Source organism: Tiliqua scincoides, chromosome 2, assembly GCF_035046505.1.
Source record: "Tiliqua scincoides isolate rTilSci1 chromosome 2, rTilSci1.hap2, whole genome shotgun sequence".
NCBI classification, from domain to species: Eukaryota; Metazoa; Chordata; class Lepidosauria; order Squamata; family Scincidae; genus Tiliqua; species Tiliqua scincoides.
In genome coordinates, this window is record NC_089822.1 from 199,190,900 (window position 1) to 199,212,859 (window position 21,960).

Genomic DNA, 21,960 nt, shown 5'->3' on the forward strand with positions numbered 1-21,960 from the left:
TATCTAAATCTTCATGTGACAATGCAGTGGTACCAGTGCGGCCACTGCTGTATCCCATGGGGGATTTCTGGTTACTGTAGGTCTTTTTAGGGTAAGGGGACATTTGCAGCTGCTATGGGGCAAGTTGAACCTGCTATATCTGTGGTGCAAGCCCACGTTGATCTTTGAAGGTGGATCAGGCCCAAGAAGGGGGCTGGGATTCGGCTTTGTAACTGCCGTGAAGTAGCCTCCGCCAGCACAACACTACTTACACAGGTGACCACGAGGGATAGGATTAGACTGTAGGAGAGCATCTGCTATAGGAAACATCCCAGAGACTGCAGGTCCATTACCCTAAGATTCCAGTTTGCACTGGGTGCAGGAATGGGGGGAGGGGTGCAAAGGCACACAGCTACTTTTACCTAATTACCCATTCCCAAAATGCACTTTCAGCACTGTTCTGGACACATGGTGAAAAGCAGGGTATGTTTTAATTCCTGTTTCTGTACATTTCATCTTTTAACCTGGCATAAAAATCTATAGATAGCAATGTCACCTCCAACCCTAGAAGGAACTGTACAATCCCAACATTGATTTACACTGAATTAATTTGAACTGAGCCAAGACAACCACAGGAGTTGTCTGTGGAGCTGTTGTCTGTGTCCTCCACAGCTGGAGGAATACAAAGTAATCAAATCACTGTAGAGCCCATTTTGGGCAAGATGAGACCAGCGTTGGCCTAGAATACTTATGGTAATGAGCCTTGCCTTCACTGGAGTGTTCGGATTTTATTTTTTAACCAAAACCCTCATCTCATTTTGGCCAATACATATTTTCTTATTTCAGAAGAAATAAAATGCTGATTACAACATTAGTAAAATTGCTGTTCCCTACCCCTAAATTAGACTAGATTAGAATCTTAGCACCAAATCAAATCGGACCTGTAATTATGTTCTGATTGCAGGCAGTTTGTTTGAGATGCAATTCAGGGCAAAGCATTAACTTACTGGCAATTATGTTTCCCTTCAAACACCATTCCCTCTTTCTGGCCTACATTACACACTGCTATTCTTAACCACAGTTTGTTTTCTATTAGTATCTTGATTACCCAAACAGCAGGCTGTAAATATCTTCTAAATTGTTTGGATATCTTTAAGAAGTTAATGCCATGATTTACATATGAAATTAGTCAAATAGTGCTGGGAATCCTGATCCTCAAGGACAATGCTATTGAAAATTTGTCTTCAAAGCTGAGGATGCAGTCCCCAGCAGGAATTTAAGATGTCATACAGCAACGGCATTAGAAAGGCAAGTTACTGTTACTGCCTTTAAATTAATTAGAACAACTGCAGTCTACCCTATTAATAGTGGCATGCGGGGTGGGGTCACTGGAGGTGCGGGGGAGGGTGCAGAGCGCACCGAGTAACACCATTGGGTGTGCAAATTTGTGACACCAAAAGCTCTGGAGTCCAGGTCTAATCATTCAGTAGACGTGGCTGCCCCACTGGACTTCTCTTCCATGAGCCCAGGTCTACCAAACTCCAGAGCCAAGGTCTATCAGGCTTCCCAAGATGGAGGTCAGGTCTAACCACCCAGTAGACCTGGCCTCTGACTTTTACTGTCCTCAAGGTCAGATCTACCTGAAGGAAGGGCGAGAGATGGCCAGCTGGGCAGATTGGGTGTACCCAAAGCTATGGTCCATGGGGGTGACACCATAAGTGTGAGACCCAAGGTGAGACCCTAGTGACACCACTGCATTGTTACCATACAATAATAATGTGCATCCAATGTGATCTTCTGGATAGGCCTTGCTGCAGTTTCCTTTATTCAAGGGATGTGCTGTATCTGTACCCCCAGTAGAAATGTGCCTTTTTTGTGGTTGTTCAGAGTCTCTAGAATTCCCTTCCTAAGGAGCTCTGCTCGTGTTTTTCTTTCCTTGAGTTTCAGAGGGAAATCCTAACATTTTCATTCTGTCAGGCATGCGGAACCAGTTAGAGTTTTATCATCTACGCTCCTGCTACCATAAAGTTTTCAAAATATTTTTTACTGTTTTCAAATTGCTTATGGTTTTGACTTTTAATTATGTGTTTTTGCTGAGAAGTGCCTTAAAGGAAATACACTTTTGAGCAAGGTAAGTGTACTCTTTGCTATAAATAAATGTGGAACAAATCAATGGAGGGCTTGCAGGGTATTAGGGTGCTATACTGTGGCTTCTCTGCACCTGTCTTTTGCTGTGGAAAAGAAGGCCCAAGTTATGTGCTCAAAACATCTGAAACTTTTTACACATTCCAGAATAATGAGGAGAGAAAGAATAGCAGAGAAACAGACAGAAATTTTGGAGTGCTCTAAAGAGCCGTCCCGTAGGAGGTTGGTTTACAAAATTTAGGGTACAGTAGGAATAGAGCAGACTTTTGCTTATCCTGCAGCCACTGTAAATTCCAAGTTGCAGTAGTTGCCAGGAAGAATGGCCAACATGGGTTGGCTCCACACAGCAGCTCACACATGGGAGCAGTGAGGCTGTAATGGGAGTGGAACAGGAGCAGAGGAAAGGACAAGGGGTGCAGGGAGAGAATACAGCTTTCAAGAAAGAGAAAAGTCTACATGAATGTATGTGCATATGGGTGGGTGTACACACACGATTAATCTCACTGGATGTAAATGCCATGCCTACATACAAGGGAAGAGTAGTTCCTGCTTTTAGTGAGCTGCTGGACAGCCTACCAGTCCAAGTCCGGCTGCTTCTTACAGACTCTGCCTTTCCTACCCTCCCTGCCATATAAGAGGTATCACATACACTTCCAGAGTTGGAAACGCCTGCCTAAAGCTACACACATTAATTCTACTAAACCACTAACATTAAATCACCTCCTCTGTGTGTGCATGTGCGTGCACATCCAGAACACTTTAGGTGCATTATCTGAAGAACCTCATAAAGGCAGGCTAGCCTGATCTTCCCTATATCGAGGCTGAGAAGGTGGCTTGCCAAAAGGCAAGTTTCTGGCCATGTGAGATTTGAAATGCAAACTTTCCAGCTCACAGTTCAGATGCTTCCCCAATATGTACACTCAATCTCCAGAAACAAACCAGATGCTCATCTCAGGCCTTGCCTTCCCACAGCTTGCCTCAGGTTCAGAGAACACTGAAGTTTTTCCCATTAGTGGAACTCTGATCACGTGAACTCCGTTTGCCCGTTGGAGCTCACTGCTACAGGGGGGAGGCTCACAGAGGGGGCTGTGAACCTCTAGGATCTTCTGAAAGGATTCACAACCACCCAGATGACCTTGGGTCTCTGCAACACTGTGATTGGTACAGTGCCATTGGGGCATCCATTCCTGGGTCACTCCCCTTAAGAGGGAACAGCCCACTACCGGTTCTCCTGGTGGGTCACAACCCGCCGGTTTGGGAACCGCTGCTCTAGAGCAGGGGTGTCCGGAGTTTTTGGCAGGAGGGCCACATCATCTCTCTTGTGTCGGGGGCTGGGGAAAAAAGAATTAATTTACATTTAAAATTTGAATAAATTTACATAAGTTTACATAAATGAATATATTAAAGATGACCTTATATGAATGAATGAAGGTCTTGCAATAGCTCAAGGTCTATAAAAGACCTAGCACAAAGCAAGGCTGGCCTTTCCTTTGCTGCCCCTAATGCATCACAGGCGTGAAATAGCAAGCAGTGGAGGGAGCCCTCATCCCACAGCTCACGCGAGAGGTCAAACAGGCGCCCTCACACTGAGAGCAGTTGCGTTGGGCCAGTTCGGGCTCCAACAAGTCTCCAGAGGGCCAGAGGCTTATTGGAGACTGGGGGCTCCCTGAGGGCCGCACTGAGAAGCCTCAAGGGCTGCATGTAGCCACAGAGCCGGGGTTTGGGTACCCCTGCTCTAGAATGACCAGAGAGAGAGAGAAAGTTCCTACTCTGTCCACTCCAAGGGCCCCACCCCTTGGACTGCCCATCTAAGCCAAATGATGTGGGAAGATGTAGAGCCACCATGCTGAGTTTCAGGATTTCAGCTACAAGGCCAAGTGAGCAACAGTTTGCCGTTTTCTCCTACTCATTGCCCCTCCCTTCAAAAGGTCCAAAAGATCCCCCTTTTGGAGTGAGGCAGTGAGCTGGACTTCTCATTATTTAGACATCTGGGGTGGGTCATATTTTACAAAGCAAGGCTGCCTCCTGAACAGCCTTGATGTCTCATCCCCCCCACTGTGAATGTTGATGTGCCAAAACGGTACAGCAAGTTTGCTATTAAAAAAAGAACAGATCATCTTGTTAATTAACAAGCTGATGGTTATTTATGTCTTCAATGGTACAGCTGCATGTGAGATTGCAGTAGTGTAATTAGCAATTTCAATGGTTCCTTAACTTCACAATTTAGGATATATAGCTTTCTTGGGTCCAGAGGACTCATCCTACTCCCTCCCCCTTCCCAGGAAAATAAATCCTTAGAACAGCATGCACATTTCTCATTTAATATGTTGGAATTGCCAAAATGTGGCACTATTTTTATATAGTAGTTTTTAGAGTGGAAAGCAACCCAGGTGATAGGACGTGTGTGCCAAGAGGTCTCCACTAGCTCACTGAATCAGGAAAAAGCCAATTCCAGGAAAAACTGGATTCCACAGCATTTCTCTCATCACTCAACAATAGCATCTTCCAGCATACATGGCTAAAGTACTGTACTGGATGTTATTCCAGTTAACTTAGTAATAATCAAGCCTTAGGAGTTTTAGCTGGCTTCTACTGGTACTTCAAGTACTTCAACAGTACAAGAGAAGTTTCCCATCAACTCAGTGAACACAGTGCTTTTGGATCAAGCAAGTTCATGCATTCAGGAGCAAAAAACAGTGCTGAATGACTGATATGAAATCAATTTATGTACATCAATGCATATGCTGGCCCTTTAGAAATCAAGGTAATTCACACTTTACAGTTACTACAGCACAGCACATTTTTCAATGCCTAATTAGAATCACAGGATATCCATAACTTCTGATTTCATATTCTGAAGGGCCTAAGGCTGCCGGAGGAGCAACCAGAAGAACATTTCATTTTCAAGGTGAGTGAGGTTGTAAGGGAAGGAATGTGTGGCTGACACTTTTGAAAGGAGGCTGTGTACTATTTCTTGCTCTATCTTACTTGGTTGTGTTAACTGATTTAAAGGCAATCACCAAGTTCTCCTGGTTGTTGATCTGGCAAAATGAAGGAAGGTAAAATGTTGTTTTAAACACTGCTCTAAAGCATTGTTCATTGATCAGGTCAAAACAATATGACTCCCTACACTTCTTTTTAAGTTACATACATCAGAAAATACTATTGGGCTTTTCCCTTTGTCATTCATATATCTATTACATGTAACATGTGACTTATAACCAGAATCTGAACTCCAGGGACCACAACTTGTTCTTACCACACGTGGATATATAAAAGTATGCCAAGACTATCTGGGGGAAAAAAGTTACCTTTTGCAACATCTCTCTTACCTGGACAAGTTCTCTATATGCAGATTTGGCAAGGTTATACGGTACCAGAAGATTAGATGCCAAAAAATAGAGAACTTCCAAGCCAGTGAAAATCATAGCAAATTTGTTGATGATCACAATTGTTTCCAGAGGGACCAGGCAAAGCCGAGCCAGCAGAGGGAGCATGTGAGCAGAAAAGAGCCAAATCTGTTTGGTTTTCATGACGCAAGAGCAAAGTGTGCACACCACAAGCTGACCTGAAAAAGACACACAACATTTAATACCAACAAACATTGCTTCACTTTAAGGAAAAAAACTGCACTTTAATATAGCCATTCTGCTTAATGAAAACACAGCGAATGGCCCAGAACACAACCTGATGAAGCTCACCCTACATAGATTTTTATTGTATTTACATATGAGTCCCACGAAAATATAATTGTTTATTCACAATATACAGCAACCTGTGGACAGAAACACATGTGTGCAATTCTGTCTTGTGGCATACGTACGTACTCTACATGCACATACAAAATGCAGTTCTATGTATTCTCAGAAAAAAACTCCTTTTGATTTCAGTGGAAATTGCTTCTATGTACAGAAGTATGTACAGAATTTAATATGGCCTAAGTTCAATTAGGACAACAGCCAGGTTACAGAGCTACTCCAATGGGAAATCCAATTCATTTGGGGGATAATGATGTACTCCAGACATTTCTGCTCACAGGAAGGATGTGATTAATGATTATTTACTTTCCTTTGGGGACAGCATGCACCAGGAGGCCAGTGACAATGTCCTAAAAGCTACAAATGTTTACATGAAGTAAGCGCTCTTGGGGTTGGAAGTCAGCACTAAAAAGGGGGGCGAGAGAGAGAGAGAGAGAGAGAGAGAGAGAGAGAGAGAGAGAGAGAGAGATGTGTGTGTGTGTTTCATTTTAGTGGATACCTGCTTCAGGAATGAAATGTGCACCTACTATAAAAGGTAATATATGAAGCAAGGTCCACTAAGCACAGTGACTTAGCTCCAAGTAAGCATGCTTAAGAGTGATGAAGTGCCTCTAAGATATGAGAACCAAGTTAATATGCCCAATATGCCTCTTCCATGCAGCCCATAAGTTAATATTTAGAAACTTTTGATAAAGCTTGATAATGAAGCTTCATAACTGGAAAGGTTCCCTGTAGAGGAAAGTTGAGAAATGTGATTGTGGAATGAATGCCCAAAAGGCCCAGAATCCAGGTAATAAAACTATGAGTAAGATCTCAACTTGTGATATTTGAACTGTTGGGAGTTGCCTCTTGATCACTAAGTCGTTCTGAGAAGTGGCAGCTAGGAGATACCTTAGTGTCTTCCTGATGGAGTGTGGGCATGAGGAAGCCCTACAGACAACACTCCAATCACACACACACAGTTATTTTGAACTAATTAGCAAACAGGGGACTATGATACACCACTAGAGTAGACTCTACTGGAAGAGTGACATCATGTGAACGCTGTGACTTGTACTATAATACATGCAACACAGTACAAGAAATCACCTTTATGACTCAACCAGTGTTAAGTGCTCCAAGGCTAAAGCTCAAAACCATATAAAAATAAATGTCCTTACCCTTGGTATCTGGGAGTGATCTGTTCCCAGCCACCTCCCCTCCCATGGATATCGACTTCCGTGGATAATCGAAGCTATGGGGCCTGAAAAACTGCAAGTCACTGTCAGAAGACTCTGGCAGGCTTTCTGAGGTACGTGTGTGACCCCCCACACACCTAAGAACACCTCTTGGACATGACTGGAAGGCACTTCCGGTCATGCCTGGGAGGTCATATGAGGCCCTCCAGCATGGATCGGCACCCATGCTGGGTTAAATCCGTGGGTGCCAAAACTGTGGATAAGGAGAGTCTACTGTACTATAGTTTTCCACTATGTCTGAACCCACCCAAAGAGGAAGCAGCACTGACTTGGGCTAGGAAAGTTGTCTTTTAAATGTGCCATGCATAATTGCATCTGCAAGAAAGACATATTTAAAAAGGAAAGCCTTCACGTTGCTGAAGCTGTCACCTCCACCCAGAAAACCACCCTGACCATCACTTATCTGCATAAACAGACTCACTTCAATACTGAAAAGCCAATATTTGTAAATTGGAATTGAACTCTTGAAAAACAAACAAACCACTGGCCGAACTCATTTAAAACGAGCCAGATGGCAACACTATTTGCCTCTGTGTTAAAAGTGCTTTGGAATTATTTGTTGAAATGTCAAAGAGGATAACTAAGGCTAAAATCCTATACACACTTCACTGGGAATAAATCCAATCAAACACAATGCGACTTGCTTCTAAGTAGACATGCACAGGATTGTGCTGTAAGTTTCTAAGTGACATCTGGATGAACTGGGGAAAAAGAAATGCAACCCCTGTTCATGTTAAATGCTTCACATTTCAGAATGTAAACTGGAGTTTATGACTAGTTTTGCAGGAAGCAGCAGAAGCCTCATGTATTTAGAGGCCAGTTCTCCACAGACCCTTTTGAAAAAATTCAGTGGACATCTTTCTTTGTCTCTCAAATCTAGGTTTTCTTCTACTGTGCTCAAAAAACGTGTAGCAACACAATGCAGCTGCCTTAAAGCATTACACAATAAACTTTTTAAGGACAGCAAATCCTGCTATGTCAGAGTCAGCGTCACCAGTGACAAGAGGACACCAGGTTCCCTATGCTAGCTCCTCCCATGCAAGCTGACTGTGCAGATTTCCCTCCCTGGAACATGGTACTGTGGCATCCAGTGGTGCTTATATATACTGTCAGCATAGCAAAAAACTAGTCCTCCAATTTCAGCCAGAGGAAGAAAAAAAAGAGCACAAATCTCCTCATTTCCAAGAGTTAATAAGGCTTGGCTGAATGTTCAAGAAAATTTATCTTATTGCTCCAGCTAAACGCATAGGGAATTAGGGCACCTGCTTTGCATGCAGACGGCCCCAAGTTCAAACCCCAACCTCTCCATATTGGGATGGGAAAGACCCCTGTATGGAACCCTGGAGAGCTGCTGCCAGTCAGTGCAGACAATATTGAATTAGATCGACCAATATTGAATTAGACTGATTAAGCTGACTCAGTATAAAGCCACTTCAGTATAAAGTTCAGTTTCTGAAACAAACCGCTTTGATTATGTCCAGCTGCTCAGTATCCACTCATAACAGACCAGAATACAGAACATGTTCCACATAACACAGATGAAAAAACGGAGCATAAGAATTAATAATCCAAGAGCGGAAGATTTGAGGAAGCCTGAATTAGAACAGCACGTCCTGCCTGTGCCTTCTCCAGTTGCTCAACTTTGTATATTTTCTCCCTATAATCTTCCAATTTGAGGTATAGGTGGAGCCTATTTATCTACCTATTTATTCCGTTCTGTGACTCGGCATGATTAACAAAAAACACGTTGAGCTAAATTCCATAGAGTTACGCAAATACAATGAAGCCTGACACTTACAGATGGAAGGAAACTAAGGCAGCTGTTATCAATCCCCTCCCCTCCGCTCTGCACTCAGCCCTCCCATTGCCAGCTGCCCGGCTTCTTTCACATGGGATGCTGATCTTTTAAGTGTCCAGCCCTATGCGTTTCTACTCAGAAGTAATCCTCATTGTAGTCAATGGGGCTTACTCTCAGGAAAGTGTGGAGAGGATTGTAGGCTAAATCTCATGCTTTGCTTGGTGGGAAGGCTTGCTTTTGTTGGTGATTGCCTGCACCATGGGAGGGGGGTTGCTTGTGTCGGTGATTGCCTGCACCATCTCAATGGGGGGGGGGGAATTTGGCAAACATTCCCTGGGTTTTTAAAAGCGATCCCCTCTCCTCCCCCTTTGTACCCAGCTGCCTGGATTCTTTCACAGTTGGGATGCTGATCTTTTAAGAGTCCATTCCTATGCATTTCTACTCAGAAGTAAGCCCCATTCCAGTCAATGGGGCTTACTCTCAGGAAAGTGTGGAGAGGATTGTAGGCTATATCTCATGCTTTGCTTGGTGGGAAGGCTTGCTTGTGTCGGTGATTGCCTGCACTATCTCAATGGGGGGGGGGGATTTGGCAAACACTCCCTGGGTTTTTCAAAGCAATTCCCTCTGTTGCTACCACACCTGCCCGTGTGTGTGTGTGTGTGTGTGTGTGTGTGTGAGAGAGAGAGAGAGAGAGAGAGAGAGAGAGAGAGAGAGAGAGAGCACGCGCTACAGAGATTTTCGGCCCCCCCTTCCCCTCTCTGCTGGCTCAGGGGCTCCAGGAGTGTTACTTTTCCTCTGCAAGGGGAACCTCTTCCAGGGCTCCAGCACTATTTCCCTGCCTGGGTGAGGCAGAGCCTTTCTCATAAACAACAGTAATAGAGGCCCAGCAGAGGTGTATACCACAAAGAAAGAAGGGTTCCACTAAATCCAGGAGGGTGCCCGCATGGCTAACCAGCCAAGTTAGAGAGGCTGTGAAGGGCAAGGAAGCTTCCTTCCGTAAATGGAAGTCTTGCCCTAATGAGGAGAGTAAAAAGGACCATAAACTGTGGCAAAAGAAATGTAAGAAGGTGATACGGGAGGCCAAGCGAGACTATGAGGAACGCATGGCCAGCAACATTAAGGGGAATAATAAAAGCTTCTTCAAATATGTTAGAAGCAGGAAAACCGCCAGAGAAGCGGTTGGCCCTCTGGATGGTGAGGGAGGGAAAGGGGAGATAAAAGGAGACTTAGAGATGGCAGAGAAATTAAATGAGTTCTTTGCATCTGTCTTCACGGCAGAAGACCTCGGGCAGATACCGCTGCCTGAACGGCCCCTCCTGACCGAGGAGTTAAGTCAGATAGAGGTTAAAAGAGAAGATGTTTCAGACCTCATTGATAAATTAAAGATCAATAAGTCACTGGACCCTGATGGCATCCACCCAAGAGTTATTAAGGAATTGAAGAATGAAGTTGCAGATCTCTTGACTAAGGTATGCAACTTGTCCCTCAAAATGGCCACGGTGCCAGAAGACTGGAGGATAGCAAATGTCACGCCTATTTTTAAAAAGGGAAAGAGGGGGGACCCGGGAAACTATAGGCCGGTCAGCCTAACATCCATACCGGGTAAGATGGTGGAATGCCTCATCAAAGATAGGATCTCAAAACACATAGACGAACAGGTCTTGCTGAGGGAGAGTCAGCATGGCTTCTGTAAGGGTAAGTCTTGCCTCACAAACCTTATAGAATTCTTTGAAAAGGTCAACAGACATGTGGATGTGGGAGTACCCGTGGACATTATATATCTGGTCTTTCAGAAGGCGTTTGACACGGTCCCTCACCAAAGGCTACTGAAAAAACTCCACAGTCAGGGAATTAGAGGATAGGTCCTCTCGTGGATTGAGAAATGGTTGGAGGCCAGGAAGCAGAGAGTGGGTGTCAATGGGCAATTTTCACAATGGAGAGAGGTGAAAAGCGGTGTGCCCCAAGGATCTGTCCTGGGACTGGTGCTTTTCAACCTCTTCATAAATGACCTGGAGACAGGGTTGAGCAGTGAAGTGGCTAAGTTTGCAGACGACACCAAACTTTTCCGAGTGGTGAAGACCAGAAGTGATTGTGAGGAGCTCCAGAAGGATCTCTCCAGACTGGCAGAATGGGCAGCAAAATGGCAGATGCGCTTCAAAGTCAGTAAGTGTAAAGTCATGCACATTGGGGCAAAAAATCAAAACTTTAGATATAGGCTGATGGGTTCTGAGCTGTCTGTGACAGATCAGGAGAGAGATCTTGGGGTGGTGGTGGACAGGTCGATGAAAGTATCGACCCAATGTGTGGCGGCAGTGAAGAAGGCCAATTCTATGCTTGGGATCATTAGGAAGGGTATTGAGAACAAAATGGCTAGTATTATAATGCCGTTGTACAAATCTATGGTAAGGCCACACCTGGAGTATTGTGTCCAGTTCTGATCGCCGCATCTCAAAAAAGACATAGTGGAAATGGAAAAGGTGCAAAAGAGAGCGACTAAGATGATTACGGGGCTGGGGTACTTTCCTTATGAGGAAAGGCTACGGCGTTTGGGCCTCTTCAGCCTAGAAAAGAGACGCCTGAGGGGGGACATGATTGAGACATACAAAATTATGCAGGGGATGGACAGAGTGGATAGGGAGATGCTCTTTACACTCTCACATAATACCAGAACCAGGGGACATTGAGTGTTGGGAGGGTTAGGACAGACAAAAGAAAATATTTCTTTACTCAGCGTGTGGTCGGTCTGTGGAACTCCTTTCCACAGGATGTGGTGCTGGCGTCTAGCCTAGATGCCTTTAAAAGGGGATTGGACAAGTTTCTGGAGGAAAAATCCATTACGGGGTACAAGCCATGATGTGTATGCGCAACCTCCTGATTTTAGAAATGGGTTATGTCAGAATGCCAGATGCAAGGGAGGGCACCAGGATGAGGTCTCTTGTTATCTGGTGTGCTCCCTGGTGCATTTGGTGGGCCGCTGTGAGATACAGGAAGCTGGACTAGATGGGCCTATGGCCTGATTCAGTGGGGCTGTTCTTATGTCCTTTTTGCAGTGGTTTGGGCTGCCTGGAAATGGAACAAGATGCCAGTGCAGGGCAAAGGAGGCAAAGGTGTGTGTGACTTTTGGTCCCGTCTGCCCCCCCCCCCACGTTGAGACAAATCCGCAGATAAAAAAATCCGTGAATAAAGAGGCTGCACCTGTATAAGGAGGGAGTTTAAATGAAAACAAAAACAAAAATCTGAGCTGTGAGCTCTGCTCCACCAAATTCTGAACTCCGTGTTGAGTCAGGAGGGGAACGAAAGTCCCGTTCCCCCGATGAGACCTCCAGTAGCAGTACAACTGGATACAGCGGTAGCCACTGGCCTATTAATGTCATACATTACAGAAACCAAAGGAAATCCTATTGTGAAAGACCAGATATTCCTTTCTACAAACACTGAAAGAATAGTAGTTTTATTTATCCATAAACTTCTAACCGGCCTTTCAGCCCTCACAAGGGTCCCCAAGCCAGTCTATAACCATTTAAGACTACAACAAATACAGCACATATAAATAAAAACAGTAGTAAAAAAGTCAACTTAGAGCGAAACTTGCAAATCTCTCTCTCTCTCTCTCTCTCTCTCTCTCACACACACACACACACACACACAAGCCAAAGAAGCAAAAACAAGCACAACATATGCCTCAACAGAATGGGGAGAAAGTCACCTTCCCAAACTAAATACCCGGTGAAGAAAAAAGTTTCACCAAGTGGCAGATAACTGACCAGGTGGGCCTCATAGGGCAGGGAGCTCCTTAGCATGTGCACCACAGCTTTAAAGTCCTGTTTTGGCCTCAGCAACCAGATTTCCAATGGCAAGGCCATGTGAAGCAAGCAAGCACTTTCTGTTAAGGTTTAAAGATAGCCAGGAACAACATACTCACCCATAAATATAGAAAAGGCCATCTCAAAAACTTAAAAAACTCCTATACAGTATGGACAGATCCCCCTGGAAGCTGGAGGTCTCAAAATATACAATGTGTTGGTAAACTTTCAACAAAGTCGAACTATAGATTCTGATTCTTAGAAGTGGTACCTATGAGCAAAACAAGAAATGGTGGCAGTGCTCCAGAATCCTGCCCAAAGGCGGAGAGATCTTTAGAAGTGCACTTGAAATCTTACTGCCTTCTGTACTTAACCAATTGGAACAATGAAATTTTGCGAAAACACCCCCCCCCCCAACATTTCCATGCTAATCATTGATCACTAACTAATGTCTGGGGTTTCTTTGGCCAATCTCTTCATTCCCCCAGAGCAACTGTCCTGCCCTATTTTTAAATGGTTTAAGTTTTGTTCACATTTCATTTTTTAATGAGACTTGTGGATGGCATAGCTTCAAAAACTAGGCATTTAATTTAACACTCCAAGAGCTACAAGGCACGCATCTTAGAAAGTTACCTACTTAGACTGGGTTGCTTGGAGCACTAATCTGCACTCCCCAGCAAGATTTGTCAAATTGTGTCATGAATGCTAAAAGAATAACTTTACGCAAATCACATTCTGTGTTCTTGCCATCTACCACTAAGGCTGCAATCCTACGCACTTCCCTGGGAGTAAGCCCAAGGGACCATAGCGGAACCTACTTCTGAGTAAACATGCATAGGCTTGCAGCCCAAGTTTGTGTCCTGCCCTCATGGAGGCAAATGAAACTATGAAGTCTTTGAAACAAAAGGAGAACTGGGCCAGAGCCAAAAACCATCAATGGACGAGACCTTGTGCCCAGCATAACTTCCTATTCGTCTTTACAACTCTGCTCCTACAGTCACTCCCTACCATGCAGCTTTGACTTTTCAGTTCGACCTTTGCTAAAATACTCAGTCCTGTTAAAATTTTTATTTGTACACTGAAAATAAGATTGCACAAGTTTCCACTTTTGTTTCTCAGTGCACCATTTGGATCTTCTCGATAATCTGTATTTGGGGAAGGGGCACAAAATCCATCAACACCACGAATCTGATTACACTGCAAACCTTTTTCAATCTAAGCTATGCATTTGTGTCCTGGACCTAGGGTAGTTGGATCAATGTTCTCTTAAGCTTTGTACTGCTGCTAACAAAATTAACACTCATTAAAAGCGGCTGTACTTGTTGGAACAGTTGACTCTTCACGTCTCACGTACTCAAGTGTAGTTATTACTATTAGTATAAAAACTGCATGCAGTGCTTACTGCTGAGGCAAGGCTTCTAAGCCACTGGTCTTCATACAGTTAAATCTCTCACCAGATAACCTCAGTCTCAGTAATGGTACAATCCTAATTTCGGTGCGCACCAGCAGAGCAGCTGTTCCATTGGCACGCGCAGTTGCAAATGTAATGCAAAGCAAATGCAATCTGAAGCATGCCACAGCGCAGTCACCAGGCCAGCTGGTAGGAAGGCTAAAGCCTTCCTCCATGTGCTGCCAAAAGGAGCAATGCATGCTGGAGCAGGGAAACTCTGCACTGAGCAGCTGAGTAGGGCAGAAGAGGGCAGGGGGAGGGCAGTGATGCAGGCAGGACAGATTAAGCATGGAAGGGGGGTGGAATCAGTGGCACTGCAATGCAGTTTATTCTGTCTCCTTATTTGGGCCTGATTTGTCAACATGGATTAATTCAGACTTGTGCCAGTGATTTTGCTGATGTGGGTCCGAGTAGACCCATTGTACTGGCTGCAGTTTTTCCTGGGGCAAGGGGACGAATGTACCTTCCAGCATGCAAAATTCCCCCGCAGGATGCAGCACAAGCCACGCTAGAACATTTGCTTCAGTGTGGGGGAATTTGTGCTGAATTGGGATGTCCGTCCTCCAAGCTTAAGACATTGCTGAGAGTTCCAGCTGCCATAAATCCTGTTCCTCAAGTTCCTACTAACTTACGGTAGTATTTAACCCAGCTCCATTTCCTTTCAGAAAGTCAATGATGGCATCCAGTTGTGCTTTCTTGTTGCAGAGAGAATCACCATGCACTTGCACTTCAAGATGGACTGCACACATCAACATCTAAAGTTATTTTACAACCTTGTCTTGAGCAGACACACAAGGCTGGAAAGATTAAAAATTAGCCTAGCTTGAACAATGTTTCAGAGGTTGACACTTTGTCAATAAGGCTGGTATTTGACGCTTGTAAAGAGGTAAAAGAAAGCAAGCAGACTGCACTTGGCCTGCACCTCATGCAAGGTTTACGTTTCAAGGTCAGTGTAGAGCCAAAATTGTATATAGTCAAAACTCCCTTAAAGCCAACAAATACTGTCTCTTAAGAATGCAAGCACAATGAGACATGTGGCACCTGAGGAAACAGCAGCTTCAGTCACCTGTTTCAGGCTCGCTTCGAGGCAGAAACTGAGTTAAGTGGAATGGGTGAAGATGGGTGAAGATGCCTGCACTATTTAAACAGTTAAGAACTTAAGAAGACTCCTGCTGGATTAGGCCAAAGGCACGTCTAATCTAGCTTCCTGTATCTTATAGTGGCCCATCAGATGCCTCAGGGAGCACTCAAGAAAACAAGAGGCCTGCATTCTATTGCCACTCCCTTATACCTGGCATTCTGAGGTAGACTACTTCTAAAACTCATCTTGTAATCTGTGAAGGACTTTTCTTCTAGAAATTTGTCCAGTTCCCTTTTAAAGGTATCCAGGCCAGATACCATCACCACATCCTGTGGCAAGGAGTTCCAAAGTTTAAATATATGCTGGCTAAAGAAATACTTTCTTTTGTGGATGTCCCCTGGTTCTGATGTTGTCCAAGAGGGGAAAAAACTATCCCTCTATCTATGCATTTTTTTTGGGGGGGGGGTGTGAGCACATATACTTGCATTTACATTAGTCTATCAGACATAAGATGCAGGTTGATTGTATTTCTGTGCATGAGCATTCACTTGCCATTGACTTGCTGTTATAAATGCTGGAAAGTAGCATTTTTAAGGTATGAGTTCTTCAACTTTGGAACAGCTCATCCATTTTGCTTGATACGCCTTTCCATTGCTTAGAGAATGCATTCCTGTTCAGGGTTGGTTTGTACTAAATTCAGCTTATCATTACAAGAATTACAAATGCAGTACTCCACATAAAAATAGTACAGTTCAGGGAGACAGTTTTTATTTATCTGAATTAAAATTTGTTAGGGCTGGTAGAATACTGCAACAGCAGTGTGTCAGGTGAAAGGAGCCCTTGGAAATGTAGCTCTCTGGAATTCTTAAGACCATAATTTCCCAGGGACACTGATATTCCAGTGTTCCTAGTGACCCAACAGAGGAAGGGAATCTGTTATTGCCATTGCTACTCCTGTCCTGCTGTCAGATAAGGATGGGAGAAAGGAAGAAGGTCTGGTAGGTGAATCCTAGAATTGTACAAGGATCAGATAATCTAAGTGGTCTAATCCACTTGCCTTTTGTGATCCTTCCATGACAGCATTTTTGAAAAGCTAAGATTGCCTTATTGTTGTTTTGTTTTAAATTCTCATAAGGAAAGACCACAGAAAGTGAGGGGAAACAGAGAAGTTAACACAACTGTAGTTTAAAGTCTATTGAGAAACGGTGTCATTAAAAACACATGCAAACCAATTGTGAGTTGATCTAGAAGCAACTTCAGAAATTCACCCACAGATAGACTGTGCAGACAGGTAGGTCTAAAAATGGAAATACTGGGATATGTCTAGGTATCCTAGGAGTCCTCACCTGCTCCACCCTCCAAAGACATAACTACATTTATAAAAAGATACAATGCATTTAACATTTTGTTCAATGTAAGAGGATCTATTTGGCCACCAATTAAGTTAGGGGAACAGTTAACGAACTAGCAGAGCTATTGGAAGAATAAAACAAACAAATTTTTTAATGCCTAGTAAATTCTTCTTTGATGAATCAGATGCCCCCCTCCTAATTAGAGATCTTTTATAGCAGTGCTTAGGAAAACAGTTAACGTTATAACTCTAAATGGAAGCTGAATGAAAGTATTATATTTGTGAGATAAAGAGGAAACAAACCATTTCAAAGCTACAGCAAGTCCCCTGAGGTGGTGGTTTTTTTTTACATTTTATGTTTTGTTTTATAATCACGGAAACCGTGGGTGTTGTGACATTAGGCCAGAAAAGGAAGAAAGTGGGCCAACTCAACCGCAACACTCTTTGCCACTGCACCCGAACAGGCCTCCTCTCTCTCAAAACACACAACACAACATAATGAAAAGACCAGAAAAGGGGAGCCATCTCGCTGAAGGCCGAATCATGTCTCAGGAATTTCAGTAAGGAAGCCAGAAAGCAAGCTGGAACATGCCCATAAACCATGGGCCAGAAACCCCTTTGAAGCTGTAGGGCTGGAACATTTCTCATGTTTGAAAGAGACTTCCCAAACATTTAAGGTTGCAATCCTAACCACTGTTGGCTGGGAGTAACCCACACTGAACACAGTGGAACTTACTTGGGAGTGGCTCTCAGAAGCTGGCCAAGAGCCAGCAACAAAGCAAAACAAGTTTACAGAATACCAAGGCTGAAAGGGCAACAGTAAAATGCAATCCCCTGCCGCAAAGGTGGATCTTCCACATTCAGCTGACACCTATCATTCAACCCACCTTTCCCAGATTATGGTGGATCACAAGCAGAACTGAATAAGCTCCATCACACCAAAGACGACCCAATACAAACAACTCTCAATGACTGAAACATGCACCACATTTCCAAACTGGTCCATGAAACTGTACAAATACTTGCTTCAGTTATCAAAAATTTATGATACCTCACGATTGTTGCCCAAATGCCAGACAAATATGGTAGAAAACATGTTGGGCTGAGGCAAAGATCATATGAGAAGGTTTTTTTTTAACAGGAGTCCTGAGAAAATGAAGAATTGATAGGTGTCAATACCTGCGCATACTCACCTATTAAGGCTGTCATAAAACGATTCATGGAAAGAGGTTCTAAATACATTGGTCCTTCATAGCCAGACTCCAGTTCACTTCTCACATAATCCCTGAGGAAGAGAAGACATATATTCATTCATTTGAACAAGAGATAGTTAAGATTTTACCTGTTTATAACACAGACATACTTTTGCATATGGCTTTTGCTGGGCACTGCAAAAAACTCTTCCTGTTTTGTTTTTGTTCAAATGTATGATGATTTGTTGTGTTTTTATGGATGTTTCCTGAGCTACTTGATCTGTTGCACTCTTTGTTTGTCTTGAGTTCAAGAAATGCTTTACCCAAAGTCAATGAGGGTTGCTTCATACACAGTATTTTCCTTGTACACACAGAGAGAGATAACTGGATGGGAGTACACACTGGATATCACCCACAGTTTCCTTAGTCCGGAAGAAACATCTTTGCCCCAGAAGACAGGACTGCTACTCCCAATGAAGGAACACGATGGGTGCCACCCAATGTCATATGTGACATAACTGGAGATTTTGCCACACTTATATGTATGTGGAAATCACTGCAAAATGAAATTTTACTCCGTTTTCTAGCATGAAGGTATATATTGTAGATACTCGCCTATGGGGCGATAAATTTGTCCCAACAGATCGCACCTGAATCAACCCTTCGCCTTATCTGTGGGGCCACTCGGGATCAGGGCTGTTTCAGGCACACTGCTGAGCAGCTGTGGTGCTGCTGGGGTGGGTGACGTGCCACCCGCTCCCCCACCGCATGCAGGGAGCCTGACGGAGCTGCTCCGCTCGCCTGCTGCTCCCTCCTTCCCACCTGGAGCGGGGAGACTGACGGAGCTGCTCCACTCGCCTGCCTCGCCTCCCTCCTCACTGCTGCTCCTGGGCATTGCAGTTCTGCCAGCTCAGGCTCCCCGAGCCTGGTCTCCTTGGCTCTGATGTCCCCCTCCTCTGGCCCTGCTAGTCTTTGCAAGGACAGGAAAGGGGAGCAGGAGCCTGGAGCACATCCTATGCGTGTTGTCAGTGGGGCTTACTCCCAGGAACGTGCACATAGGATGGCAGCCTTTGAGCCCAAACCTGTCCATGCCTACTCAGAAGTAAATTCCATTGTCAATGGGGCTTACTCCCAGGAACAGATTGTAGCTTGAAGATGGGGAGAGAAATGGGAGGGTTGCTTGTTCATGCAGAGTCTACAGCTCTGCAACTGCTTCTTCTGAGCAAGAGGGAGGAGGGGAGCCCCCCACACAGCCTCCCTCCCTCCCGCCCACCCCCACTCCTGCACTGCCTGCTTCTCTCTGCCCTTCAGCCCCAGCCCCTCTCTTCCATCCACCAGCCTTCACTCTGTTGTACTGTTTTCTCCCCCTTCTCTTCTCCCTTCCCCACTGTCCCTCTTTCTCTGCCCCTATTTACAAGCCAGGCAATCAGGGAAACTGACCAGGAAACCCCCTGACAGCCTTGATCCTACTGTAAATCAAGAGGAGGAAACAGCCCTCAGACCACGTGAGGGTGGGCTTGTTGCAGCTACAGAATGCACCTTCCCTGAAAGTGGAAACACTCCCATCAAATGTCTCACAAACTACAATTCAGAGCATCATTACTTAGGAATAACACCCAGGGAAAGCAATGAGTCTGCTCCGGAGTAAATAGGGTTTCAGCTATGTGCAGTTGCACTTGGTCACACCCATGCAGCGCAGACCACTTCCTGTTTCTCAATCGCAAAACCGTAAGTGGTTGCAATCGCCTTCAGGAGGGCTCTGCTCTGTGTGGGGAGCTCTGCTGAGGCTGGTGCCAGGCTCCCCTGACTCCCAGGAGGCTCCTGCAGGCAGCGGTGAGTGGCAGTGCATCCCTGCACCCCGATCAGAAGCGCAATGTGGAAGTGTCTCTGCCTTCCCCCCTCCCCACTCCTAAAGGGAGAAGAGCCCAGGGCTCTCAGGTTGGGGTGTCACGATGCCCTAGTTTGAAAACCACTGCCTTAAGATATGGATTCCCAAATTTGTAAAATCGTAATAAGCTGATTATAAAAAAAATTCCAAGTAAAACTTATTCATTCATTTGAATTTTTTATCATTAAGAACATAAGAACGGCCCCACTGGATCAGGCCACAGGCCCATCTAGTCCAGCTTCCTGTATCTCACTGCGGCCCAACAAATGTCCCAGGGAGCACACCAGATAACAAGAGACGGCATTGTGGCACCCTCCCTAGCATCTGGCATTCTGACATAGCCCATTTCTAAAATCAGGAGGTTGCACAAGCACATCATGGCTTGTAACCCGTAATGGATTTTTTCTCCAGAAACTTGTCCAATCCCCTTTTAAAGGTGTCCAGCCCAGACGCCACCACCACATCCTGTGGCAAGGAGTTCCACAGACCAACCACACGCTGAGTAAAGAAATATTTTCTTTTGTCTGTTCTAACTCTCCTAACACTCAATTTTAGCTAATGTCCCCTGGTTCTGGTGTTATGTGAGAGCGTAAAGAGCATCTCTCTATCCATTCTGTCCATCCCCTGCATAATTTTGTATGTCTCAATCATGTCCCCCCTCAGGCGTCTCTTTTCTAGGCTGAAGAGGCCCAAACACTGTAGCCTTTCCTCATAAAGAAGGTGCCCCAGCCCAGTAATCATCTTAGTCGCTCTCTTTTGCACCTTTTCCATTTCCACTGTCTTTTTTGAGACGTGGCAACCAGAACTGGACACAATACTCCAGGTGTGGCCTTACCATAGATTTGTACAACGGCAGTATAATATTAGCCGTTTTGTTCTCAATACCTTTTCTAATGAACCCAAGCATAGACTTGGCCTTCTTTACTGCCTCTGCACATTGAATCGACACTTTCATCGACCTGTCCACCACCACCCCAAGATCTCTCCTGATCTGTCACAGACAACTCAGAACCCATTAGCCTATATGTGAAGGTTTGATTTTCTGCCCCAATGTTTTTTTGCCCTTACACTTACTGACATTGAAGCGCATCTGCCATTTTGCTGCCCATTCTGTCAGTTTGGAGAGATCCTTCTGGAGCTCCTCACAATCATTTCTGGTCTTCACCACTCAGAAAAGTTTGGTGTCGTCTGCAAACGTAGCCACCTCACTGCTCACCCCTGTCTCCAGGTCATTTATGAAGAGGTTGAAAAGCACCGGTCCCAGGACAGATCCTTGGGGCACACCACTTTTCACTTCTCTCCACTGTGAAAATTGCCCATTAACACCCACTCTCTGCTTCCTGGCCTCCAACCAGTTCTCAATCCACGAGAGGACCTATCCTCTAATTCCCTGACTGTGGAGTTTTTTTAGTAGCCTTTGGTGGGGGACTGTGTCGAACGCCTTCTGAAAGTCCAGATATATAATGTCTATGGGTTCTCCCGCATCCACATGCCTGCTGACCTTTAAAACTGATTCCTCAGCCTCCAAACACAAGCAATATATATGATGCGGCCCTTGTGCTGAAAGTATGGAGACCCCTGTTCTATGTGTTACAGTTTGTATTTCTGTTGCATTCCATGGCCACAATGGAAATAAAACTGAACATATAAATTTATAACTTGTTTAAATTACAAATTCAGTGATCTAAATGGCATTCTGAGTTAGGGTTAGTGCCACTGTTCCCTCTCAACTACATGGGTGCACAGTTCTAATGAAAATTCTGCACAGCTTCTGTTTTGTGCTCCAGAGCATGGCGATGACATCATCACTGAGTGTTCCAGATCCACTTCCGTAAGGCCATGCTGGCGCTGAAGATTAGATGGAGCACCAGTTAGTGCTGGTTGCCTTGAAGTGGAAATATATTTTGTTGTTTTGATCTCAACTTATGTCTATCACAAAATGTTGTACAGTAAAAAGGAATGTGCTGAAACTGGAAAACCCACACTCAGTTGCCAACTTTATAAGGCAGCCTTGAAGTGGCTAAGTGAACAGTGGCTCAGTTTCAGTTATCTAGTTTGGGCTAGGCTTAAAATTTGACAGGATCATAAAACACTGTGCACATTTGCTGCCTGATCTTACACAGGTGCATGTTTAACTGAGAACAATGGTTAGTGGGACTGGCTTTCTAATAAAAATGTTTAGGAGAACAGTTTTATTGTACAAACCAATGTCTGCCAGTCAACCAATTCTTATAACTAAAGCAACAATCCCCTTTGTTGTCTAAATGAAAAAGAAA

At 44.5% G+C, this 21,960-nt stretch overlaps 1 protein-coding gene across 2 annotated transcripts in view; it reads right to left on the reverse strand.

Annotated features, from left to right (window-relative positions):
* Positions 1-21,960, reverse strand: part of RNF145 (ring finger protein 145) — a 100,079-nt gene that overhangs the window by 20,927 nt on the left and 57,192 nt on the right. For both annotated transcript variants that reach the window (XM_066617596.1, XM_066617597.1), the window contains exons 4-5: positions 17,797-17,888; positions 5,457-5,692 (exon numbers count right to left, since the gene is read on the reverse strand). In XM_066617596.1, coding sequence (XP_066473693.1) covers positions 5,457-5,692; positions 17,797-17,888 — 328 coding nt within the window. The remainder of the gene's footprint in view (positions 1-5,456; positions 5,693-17,796; positions 17,889-21,960) is intronic.